The sequence below is a fragment of the Manduca sexta genome, chromosome 24, assembly GCF_014839805.1.
Source record: "Manduca sexta isolate Smith_Timp_Sample1 chromosome 24, JHU_Msex_v1.0, whole genome shotgun sequence".
NCBI classification, from domain to species: domain Eukaryota; kingdom Metazoa; phylum Arthropoda; class Insecta; order Lepidoptera; family Sphingidae; genus Manduca; species Manduca sexta.
In genome coordinates, this window is record NC_051138.1 from 16084608 (window position 1) to 16096818 (window position 12211).

The 12211-nt window shown below is 35.3% G+C and overlaps 1 protein-coding gene across 4 annotated transcripts in view; it reads right to left on the bottom strand.

Annotated features, from left to right (window-relative positions):
- Positions 1 to 12211, bottom strand: part of LOC115444720 (protein peste) — a 71846-nt gene that overhangs the window by 43710 nt on the left and 15925 nt on the right. Inside the window, exon 1 of one of the 4 annotated variants that reach the window (XM_030170604.2) lies at positions 4353 to 4531. The exons of 2 other annotated variants lie outside the window; for them this stretch is intronic. In XM_030170604.2, coding sequence (XP_030026464.2) covers positions 4353 to 4397 — 45 coding nt within the window. In that variant the 5' untranslated portion in view covers positions 4398 to 4531. Of the gene's footprint in view, positions 1 to 4309; positions 4328 to 4352; positions 4532 to 12211 lie in introns of those variants that run through there. One more of the 4 variants, XM_030170607.2, reaches the window with a different exon arrangement.

Below are 12211 nucleotides of genomic sequence, written 5' to 3' on the forward strand. Positions count from 1 at the left end.
TTTTTCCTAAAATTAAGCCAGGATGAAATTTAGACGTGATCGCGTAAGCAACATACAAGGCTCGGCGATAATATTTTGCGAGAAAAAGAAAGCCTTCTTCAAATACTATAATAACAGACGCACGCATTGAGAACCTTCTCCTTTTTTGGACGTCAGTTCAAAATAAGGGGCGTATGAAAAGCAAACATTGGGAAAAGAAATAATAAACAAAAATAACTGCGCGGAATCCTCAACAATGCAAAAGTGAAAAAAAAACTTGTTTTTATTTTGTTAACTGCGTTGTTTTTTTTAATGAACTGGTTAAGGTTATTGTTGTAGAAAACCTCAAAACAAATTGAACTCGAATTATCACACATGTTTAAACGCATTCTTTATAAACTAAAGCAGATTTATTTTTATTTTTTATTTTTTAAGGCCGGTGGAATAAAGACCAAAGTATTATGTAGATGTATTGATGAACGGATTGTTGGTATTTATAGACAAAAATGATTTTAGCTTTTCGGTAATTTAACGGAGCGGGCCGCGCGGATTTCTAAAACCTAACAAATGACGATCGCGCGTCACCGTGCTTTGTTTTCCATTGAGATTGTCTATTGTTCTTACATATAAAAGCAATTTTATAAACAACTGTATATTAAGGCGATACCTCAATTTCGGCCTTTAAAATTTAATATGACGAAATTTTAAAGGCAGAAATATCCATGATTATTAATTATTTTTACGTTTTTCTTTCAACTGCGAGAACTAATCACTAACTAGACGTGAATTTAAATTCTTTACTTGCCAATACTTGTTTAGTTACCCAGATTAAAGGTGAAACAAAATGTATGAAAATGGACCTTGAGGTATCGCCTTAAGTCACTTCAATAGAAATTGGTTACTCAATTCGTCACATTTTTTTACTAATTGATCACATTGTAGCCTGGACGAGAGATGACTGGCATTAGAATTATTTGTTAATATTTTGAATAACGTAATGGAACCCTTTAAGGCCCACCTAATTTGAAACCTTCATGAAAACCCTTTGATTAAATTGCAACACATTCCTATATATAATAATAATAATATCAGCCAATTGCAATTATGAACGAAGTTATCAACACGAACAATTATAGGAAATACATCCTAAAGGACGGTACGGTCGATATTTGTCGGGCATGCCATCGTCCTGGTGAATCAATCAGGCATGTAATTTCCGGTTGTTCGTATCTTGCTAACGGCGAGTACTTGCATAGACACAACCTTGTAGCCAAGATCACACACCAGCAAAATGCTCTTCGCTATGGTCTTGTGTCTTCTGAAGTACCATATTACCAGTATATACCACAACCAGTTCTCGAAAATGATCATGCAACGCTGTATTGGGATCGATCTATTATCACATACAGGACAATTATTGCCAATAAGCCTGATTGTGCTAGTAAATCGATTGTCGCGCCGGGCATTAGGTACTTGTTGATGTCACCATTCTGCATGACGATAATCTTGTTAAGGCCGAAAAAGATAAAATGTCTAAATATTTAGACTTGGCACATGAGGTTACCGACATGTGGGATGTGAACTCTACAATTATTGTCCCGATTGTCATTTCTGCGCATGGGTTGATACCAAAGAGCCTCGACCAACATCTTCGGAAGCTCTCAATTGGCTGTTGGGTCGGAGGCCAGAAGGCAGTATTGCTGGACACGGCGCGCATTGTGAGGAGATTCCTCACTTTGAATCCCTAACCGCCGGTGGCCTGGGTCTTGAGCTTCGCCATCGGAGGGTCAAAATTTTTTTTTATTTTTTTATGCATGTTTTTTTTTAAATGTATATGTAAAAATATAAAAAAAAAAATATCTTTAAAATAAAGAGAATTGATCATATCAGCCCTGTATTACATACTTGCCCATTGCTGAGCACGGGCCTCCTCTACTACTGAGAGGGATTAGGCCTTAGTCCACGCTGACCTAGTGCGGATTGGTAGACTTCACACACCTTCGAAATTCCTATAGAGAACTTCTCAGATGTGCAAGTTTCCTCATGATGTTTTCCTTCACCGTTAATATTTATCCATTCCTATATATTATAAAATATTATTTAATAATAAAAGATATAATAAAAGATTCTTTTATTATATTTAATAATAAAATACCTAAACATTTTTGTTCAACAACAAAATAAAATACCAATATATACATGGATGGTGGGCCAGAAACCGGGCTTTCTTCGATCACGTTACTTTATAATTCAATTAAAATGTTATCTATGAAGAAAATACAGAATTGGTCGCAAACAAAGCAAACAATAAACTGTAGTCGTGGAATAGTAACATTTTAAAACGTTATTACCATAAATTAAACGACTACTCTTATAAAAGCAATTGTGTTCATAAAAATTTTACGATTACCAACCTGACCCTGTTAGGTGACGCTCAAAGTAACAGGTCAGTTATAACGATCAGCACAACTTTGTATTTTTACTTAATAATTAGTATAAGTGCACTAAAATGATATCTATACTTATAAGTAAAGTTAAAGTTTCTTTTGAACGCGCTTATCTCAGGAACTACTGAAACGGTTTTTACATTTTTTTCACTCATAAGAACCCTCATTACTCCTGCGTAGTATAGTCTATTTATTCGGGAATATATTTGTCCCGAAAAACTTTTCAGGCGGCCGGGGCCGCGGGCAAAAGCTAGTTAAACTATATGACGAGATTACAGTTCACAATGACTGGCGCCGTTACCTATTTCATCAAGATACAAGAGCATGTTGCTACCTCAAAGCAAAAGATCGGTCCTTCGTTGAGTGTTTTTTGATATGTATATATTTTCTATTGAAAGCGCTGCAAAGTGACTTCCCTGAACCCAGTGTTAAGTTCAATAAAGTGCAAACAAAATGTCGCCGGCAAGAGATGTAGACAATAGACTTCCTGATTTTTTAATACCTTAAAGACCGGCTTTAGGGGGTAGGGAGTGCGTCATCCGTCACGCTGAATCACAGGGAGGGCTTTGTGGTTTTTTAGACTGGCTAGAATGACATCATTAACGTCACTACCTACAAATATATAATTTGGTCCTAAAAAAAGGTGACCAAAATAAATAGCGAAACAAATATTTCGCCGGAGTTCCCGAATATCAAAAGCGGGTCCTGGTAATATACGATGATTACTTAAACCATCGGTTGACCCATTTACTCATTGCCATCTCTATTATAAACATATTTCTGTCAATACGTTAAAGATCTAAATAGTATCAAGTTCGGAGGAAGATACATGGACATGATAAGGTCATGATCTCATTATCAGTGCCCTGTAAGTTATTGCAATTTATAAGATGAAGGTGTATCATTAATAACACATGAATTAGTGGTATCGGATACATAAACGAAGTGTAAGTTATGGTGGATCTTAATAATGGTAATAATATATAATTATATGAGCCCTGTATTATATACTGTCACACTGCGGGCACGGGCTCCCTGTACTACTGAGGGATGAGGCCTCCGCGCTGGCCTAGTGCAGATTGGTAGACTTCACACACCCTCGAAATTTCTATAGAGAGCTTCTCAGGTATATAGGTTTCCTCACGATGTTTTCCTCAGCCGTTGAAGCAAGCGATAATTAACAAAAAATATACACATATTTTTTTTTAGGAAAGTCAGAGCTGTGCCTTTGGGTTTAGATGCAGACATTCGTCTCGTCAAACCGTCCCACAACCAAAAAGGCTGCTTAATAATTATTAATAATAATGGTGCAAATATAACTGTTATATTTAGCAAAGGTATTATGTTCATGGTACCATCACAATATCATGGGACGCAATACACGAGGTGGTATATGAGTACATCAGTTGCGCCTCAGCCTACCTTTATGGAGATAAAAGGCGTGAGTGTGTGTGTGGCACTAGAATAGCGTTGCCAGAGGTCCCGTATTTACCGGGACGTCCCGTATTTCAGGCACATTTTAAAACCGGCGCGGCGGGAGAGACTGTCCCGTACATCGATCGATCTACGATTGACAATTACTCACGTACGCAACGTTGATATTTCCGCATACGTATCAATACGACTCGGTTGTAATAAATTTAATAAAAAGCGAGTTAATACCTCTTTTTAATTACGATTACACTTGTATTGATTGTAAAATATGTGAAAACAAACTCGATCCTAGGAAAATATTAAAAAATGTCACTAAATAATTTCGTTTCTTATTTGTCTTATGTTAAAAACTGAAATCCCGTATTTTTGCCCGTTTAGGCATTTGTCCCTTATATGTTGCAAAAAAATCTGACAATCCTATACTAGAATAATAAAAGAAATATACTTACTTTTGGAGTTCCCCGTTTAACATTTGGAAAATTTATAACTTACAATTCGTTGCTCGCATCTTCGTGCTTGCTGATAAAGATTTTCCATAATGACCGGTATGGCTTTTTCAAATATAAAAAAAAAGTAGATATTCCTTCTCACAGTTCAACTTTAATATGTAATCAGCTTAGTGGTTTATTCGAAAAAGCTTAACAGACACTATCGCACTCAATATTAATGATGATGTTTTAGTTCTACAACGCAATATAAATAGATGAGACGTTTCCTTAGTTTAAAACGCAAAACAAATTAAGAATGCGTTGACATGCGTAGTAAAAATATTCGCACCACGTATTGACTATTCTGTTTAGACCTTGATAATTAAATCAGTGGAACAGGTAATAATCATATTGGCCAACGATTTATGTAACAAAAAAATATTTACATAAGTTTCTAATAATGTTGTAATTTGCGTGGAATACAAAATTCGTTGTGAGGACTCCCTTGTTCGAAGCGAGTTGGGACTTCATTTGACAGTAAAATGAACATTCTGCTTCTATTTTTTTCATTCGTTTATTACAGATTCGTAAATAACAATAACATTTTAAGTGACATACCGGTCTAATAACAGCCAGTAGCTGCAATCTCAACACGTATTACCAATTAGAGATAACTGTCAATTTAATATATTACGTATAATAAAATTGTAACAGGGCGATGTCTGTACATGTACATAACATTGTGGATATTGAGAAGAAACTAATATGGGGTGTTTTTTAGAGAAACAGAAGCCAAACAGTTTTTAAAATTTTTGTCTGTCCGTACATTTGCACTGTTGTAACTGCATGAGATTAAATGCAGTTTTCACCGATATACTCGTAATATTAGAGTTTTAACTTAAAGTATAGATTCCATTTTGTTTCGGGTAAAATATAAAGTAAGACTGTTATCTTAGTAAAACTTTAACAAACGAGCGAATCCGCGTGCAAAAGCTAGTTTTTAGTAGGTTTTTATTATTATTATTCGTGATAATATATCTACTTTCTATGCATACGGCTGAGGATTAAAAATGATTTAAAAGGTTTTAAATTTCGGCCTGTAATCAAATTATTATTGTATTATCCTTCGCTGATGAAAATCTATCTTTTACACAATACGATATTCGTTAAACGTTTCGAATATCGGCATTGCCACCCAATTTTTGTGAATACCTATATTCTTTTCATTTCGATAATCATTTGATTAATCTATTTTTACGAAGCACCTGTCTCTCTGTACACCAACTTAAGATTCACTGATAGAGAATACCTTTGGCATTAAATCCACCTGTATACTATGTGTACAAAGTGTAATAAATAAATAAACACTGATCTCGATAACCACGCACTGACTATTAACTCGGAGATACACATGAATACAAAATAAACAATAGCATCGAGATACAACTAGATTTCGGATTTTATCTTGGTTTTTATATTTTAGTTTTCTCCCGACTTTTCGAAGACTGCAGCCTTATTGGTCCCAGAAAAGTCAAAGTTACAATATCTACCCACATTTTACAATTATACAAAGTTTTCAACATTAGTCATTACGGTCCGATTTTCGTACAATGAGCTCACAGTGTCTTGAAGTCTGGCATTCGTAAATCGGAATCCAAAAGATCGTGCCATGAAGAAGAGACTGGCAAATTATGAACACATTTGCAAATTAAACTTGCTTACTATTTACGTCTGCGCATGCCTTTATTTACAAGACGTATACGTGCTATCTACTTGCTGGATACAGACTTGTCAGTTAGCATATACGCATGACAGTAGATGGCACGTTCAAGAGGCTGCTTTGCAAGTGTGCCAGCCACAGGCATGCGTATCTCCGCCTTAAGGTCCTACTCCAAGTAAAACGGCGCACTAGCTGTATTTTTTTAAACTATCTATTCAATATAATAGGTACATACAAAATATATAATAGGTACATATAGAAAAAAAAATAAACCTATTTCTGGATATGTTATCTTTATTGTATTGTTTAATTTTTCTTTATAATGTGAATATTGTTTCGTGAATTTCATAATGAAAATGCCTTTAAAATTGTTAGTTCCATGCAGCTCCTCATAGAGCACCTACATATTATTTTAATTTTGGTATTTAATTATCAAAAAAGACCTAAAATTTATTTATAAGGTAATTATTTTTAAAATTTTGTATATTCCCGCTCATAACTCGTGCGCCGCCATTAGAGTATTTGACTTAATTGTTTTTATAACTTTTATAAAATGTGTACCTCGTATAAACTGTAAAACAGAAGGAATCATTGAAATATGATAAAAATCCACAATTATTCTTCTTCTTCTTTGATTACTGACGACAAGCTTGATTATGAAACTATTCCGCCAATGTCACGTTGTTACAGACTGCAGATTTCTGCGGTACTATAGTTGAAAGTCTTTATGTTGAAGATTTTGCTAATGGGAGAAGATTAACGAATGGAATTGGCAGTTTCCCCACTCTAAACCCACTCCTGCACGTAGCAATATTTGAAATTTTAATTACTGCTTCATTTCTTATCGAATTTTAATGCTGTTTTCACATAAGTATATCTTTTTTGTGCTTATTGCTGTTACATATTAAAAAATGCATAAAATTAAACAAAGTCAAATATTCCATCATGAAACGTATTGCTCAAGGCCGTTTGTTCGGGGATGCGTCTTAACTATGTGTCACTTGCTAAGGATACCACCGATGCGCCAACATTCGAACACGTGTCGAATGAAATGCGGATCGACCTTGACGTACAATGCTGCTAATGATTCACTGTTTACTAACCGATAATTATCATGATGAATGGACCTCGCATATCTATTTGAACGGCAGGTCTTTACTGTGTGTTGACTTAGAAAATTGGTCATTGGTATTTCAGCTTGTTAAACGCGATCAAATTATCACAAATGACACTGGTCTCTCATAAATGAGAGTACGCTTGGGTAGGTACCACCGGAATGTCTATTTCTGCCGCCAAGCAGCAGTGTGTAGTCACTATTGTGTTCCGATTTGAAGGATACTGTAGCCACTGTAACTACTGGACATAGTGGGACTTAACATCTCATGTCTCAGGATGGCGAGCGCAGTAGAATACCAAACAATATTTTGTAATGCAAGGTGTTGGATGGTGTTTCTACTGTTTATGGGCGGTCGTATCGCTTACCATCAGGCGAACGGCAAGCTCGTCTCGTCATTCAAAGCATGAAGAAAAATGGCAGCTTATCATAATTATCAGCAGCAATATCAAAATATTGTTCAAACTGCAATGAACGTTGCTCATTTACGGTAAATAAAAAACTGAAACATCAAAGTAAGCATTTTACAACGTTTGTAAACAAAGTTTTATACGACGTTTGACAAAGTAATAATTAACGATCAACGATTAAGGGATATCTTATCAGTTGAACGGCGCGTGTAATATTTTAATCACGAATTGAGTGACATCTATCTGGACATTAATACTATCGAAGTGATTCGAATTGTTCGAAGGATCAGGCGGTTCGGTCGAATATCGAAATGAAGGATCAAAGTCCGAAAACGCAGTCCGAATAGCATGGCTGTTGGCTATACGACTGTCTTATCTCTTTATAATAATAATAATAATATCAGCCCTGTATTATATACTTGCCCACTGCTGAGCACGGGCCTCCTCTACTACTGAGAGGGATTAGGCCTTAGTCCACCACGCTGGCCTAGTGCGGATTGGTAGACTTCACACACCTTCGAAATTCCTATAGAGAACTTCTCAGATGTGCAGGTTTCCTCACGATGTTTTCCTTCACCGTTAAAGCGAACGATAAATTCACAAAAAATACACACATGATTTTTTAGAAAAGTCAGAGGTGTGTGCCCTTGGGATTTGAACCTGCGGACATTCGTCTCGGCAGTCCGTTCCACACCCAACTAGGCTATCGCCGCTTATCTCTTTACTGGCAATAAATTCTAGGAGGCGTGTTACATATTACTTATGAGTGACGTTTGTGTTTTATTGCATTATGCTATCTGCGAATGTTATAAATTTTTATTTCACATTTACGTTTAATATATAGGAATATTATCACATTATATTGCAATTAGAATGCTTTTAACACTTCAGTCTCAAAATAGTAATTTATATTGTAAACTAGGATTCGGTCACTTCGTCCACGTTAAAACCCTTTCTTAATACAAATTTTATATAGCAATCTATAACCATGAATTTTAAAAATATTATTAAAATATTTTTCCTCGATATAGGTATATTGCCAGAATAAAAAGTAGTCTATATGTTAATCCAGAACATAGTCTATGGGTGTGTCAAATTCCATCCAAATCCGTTCGGCTGTTTTTCAGTTTACTACTAACAAACATCCGAACGTTTTCACAAAGTTTCGCATTTATAAGTATAAAGACGTAACATATGATACATTGTAATAGTTAACTCATATCTCTAGCTAGGGCTGTTTGAGTTCACCATTTCGATTTTCGGCATAGCCATCCTGATATCAAGCGAGCATCCGATTTGTCGGTCGTAGTCGTCCGATCTCCTATCGTCTGAGATATTGATTATCGTATTGGTTGGCCTATTGATCTATCTATTATATCTAGACTATCGTATATCGTACATCGCAATCGGTCGAGCAGTTTTATTTACACAGCGACCTTGCCAATGACTCCTGTTATATCGTTATCGATGTAATGTTTTATCATTCTGGATTATACTTTATATAACCGAATGACGAGGTCGGTGGTTGAACGATATGCGACACGACTGTATATAAACAGAAACGAACGCATGGCATCCAACATAGATCTTGCCTCTGTCAAAGTATACATATTTCCATACATTTTTTGTTTATATAATTCAATTAAGTATAAGCAGATGTTTATATTGTTAATTGTTTTTTGTAGAGTCGTTCCCGTAGTATAATTTCAATCAGGGCATAGGTTTAAGGAATACAATCTAGTCTTAATGTATTTTAGTGCTTAAGTATTCTTTATAATGACTGTGTTCTGTGTTACGCCATTTGTTAAATAATAAAAAAAGAAAAGTGTAATGGCTTTAATTCTCTACAACGCGTAGTAATGCTAATTTCTTGTTTGCGCGAATGTTAGACATTAAAATATCATTTTTATACGAGGATATAAGGACCCACGGAAATCAACATATAGCATATGCAGACTTCGTAGAGCGTCGGTGTTTTAAAGAACTTTGCGGCGAAACAATATTTTTTTAAATGGTCACGCCTGAATAACTCCATTGCACCTGATGGTAAGTGAAGTGAATTCCAATAAAATGTGAACTGACTAGAGAAAATACCCTTCGGCAGTTAACACAATTAAACAGGGCTGTCGGAACCGAATATACACAGGCTGATCCCGGAACGCGATTTACGTGGGCCAATATGGCGGGTTTTAACACCTTGTGTACGGTGGTCGATATCTGGGTGGATATGAAAATTTTCCTACCACCGGCAAATCGGCTTAGGTACATTTACTTTTGTAGTGTAGGCCCTAGTGCATGACTCGATGTCAGCGCCATACACGTCTTAGCACATTTAAAAACCATTTGGTTCATATCAGTTCACGACTCGGCGACTACCTGATCTTAAATAACAATATGAGGAATAAACCCCGGACCTGCCGATCAACAGTCCATATGCCAGCTTACATCAAAGAGGCAGCCAGATAGAGCGTCTTTCTCTTTCTTTTTCGTGACCTAGAATATGTGAGCGTGGTGAACTTCAGCCTGTCCGTGAAAAGGGAAAAGGAGTGTTACTATGTCTAAAGGAGTGTATCTTTAATATGGTCCATGATTCTGCTTGTCTTAGAAAAATTCATACTAATAAGATAGTAAAGAAAGTGGTAGGCGCCTACGCAACGCTAACGGATGCTTCAATTCAGACATATACGTAATGGACGGCCGCTCGGTGCTTCTTATTGGAAAATAGCCCCATTATGATGCCGCGCGGAGTTCTCACGGGCCACTTGACGATTTCGTCGATCTCTTACATTATATTTTAACGTAGAGCCATAGAAATATCGCGTAGAAACCAATAGGAACGATCAAGAAAACGAACGTTATATTAAAAATAAAAACATTTCAATAGAAATTTGAATGTGTTTAAATAAATATATGTGTAATAAAACGGCTTAGCCTAATTGAGTGTGGAACGGACTGCCATGACGAATGTCCGCAGGTTCAAGTCCAAAGGGCACACACCTGTGACTTTTCTAAAAATCATGTGTGTATTCTTTGTGAATTTATCATTCGCTTTAACGGTGTAGGAAAACATCGTGAGGAAACCTGCACATCTGAGAAGTTCTCTATAGAAATTTCGAAGGTGTGTGAAGTCTACCAATCCGCACTAGGCCAGCGTGGTGGACTAAGGCCTAATCCCTCCTCAGTAGTAGAGGAGGCCAGTGCTTAGCAGTGGGCAAGTATATAATACAGAGCTGATATTATTATTATTATTAAAACAGCTGAAATACGATAGTTATAGTAACATTTTCCTATACTAAATAAAGATATAAAAAAACTAAACATAAAATTTTTCAAAATATGTATATATGTATATGATTTTGGTATTTAACCCGCAATATATCTATCTACAGCATGACTGGCTCGGCTCAGGTAAGCAACAAGATGTCACCGAGACCGGTTGTCATACAAAGAAAATTGCAGAAATGGCTTCACATATCTAGGCGACTCTCAGAAAATCAAACCCAATATATCAGTTTCAATCCATGTATGTTGTCACTTAGGGGCTATATAACTTTGTAATTGTTATATAGTATTACAAAAATGTATATAAAGGTTTCTCTTACTCAAAGGGACCTAAGTTTATACAGAGCCGACATTGGGAACATTGTCATACAAAAATTGTGCGCTCATGTAAAGGTTACTCAAGCGACAGTGAAATAACAAAACACCAATATAAAATAATTCGTATTTCTTCCATACCTTGATTTACACGTTTTTAATGTGCATATAAAAAAAAATATTATTATCTAAGGACGCTGTGATATCTTGTCACAAGGACAACGACTTATTACCAACTGGTAATCACTTTTGGAGCAATAATTTGATCCTGATGTCTACAAATAACTATACTGTTTAATGTCTGCTTTCAATAGTACTTATTTGTAATCAGTTATTACACTTTTCCCTAACAAATTATTTGACGTAAGAAACAAAGTATGAGTCACATAACATGACGTAAAAATAATAATAGTCATTATGGCACTACAAATTTGAATTGATGATATTATTATAATTTTAATGATCATATTTGTATTGAATAAATGTTTATTATATTATCACTTAGTAATTTACTTATTTTTATTTAATTAACACAAAATACATGCATTAGCGTATTACAATATTAGGTTTTACAAAGTCATAAATTCTGATGCACTGGCTTATTGAATATGTATAATAACAAAACTATTATTATATTAAACAATGTGTTTAAACTACAGTATTCCATACAAAACATCTGATTTATTCGGTTTTCAAATGGACATACTGTCTGAATAAAGGCCTGTTTTCAGGAGAAGATAGATTTCTAGCAAGTACAGTGTTTAGTTCTTTAAACACTTTAGAGCAGTGTTTTCCAACGTGGGACACACGCCCCACAGGGGGGCAATTTGATAATTAAATTTAAACAGAATTTTCAGTTTATGATTATATGTTTTGAAATTTTACTTACGATGCTTTCATAACTATTTCATAGTGATTTCTTCCTAAAACTTATCATTTATATTTCTTAAGGGAACAAAACAATTTTTCAAGGTTAAAAATTATGTATGAGGTGCAGACAAAATTTTGGAATGTTAAGGTGGGGCGTGACCTAAAAAAAAGGTTGGGAAACACTGCTTTAGAGCATTAAAGCGCAAAAGTGG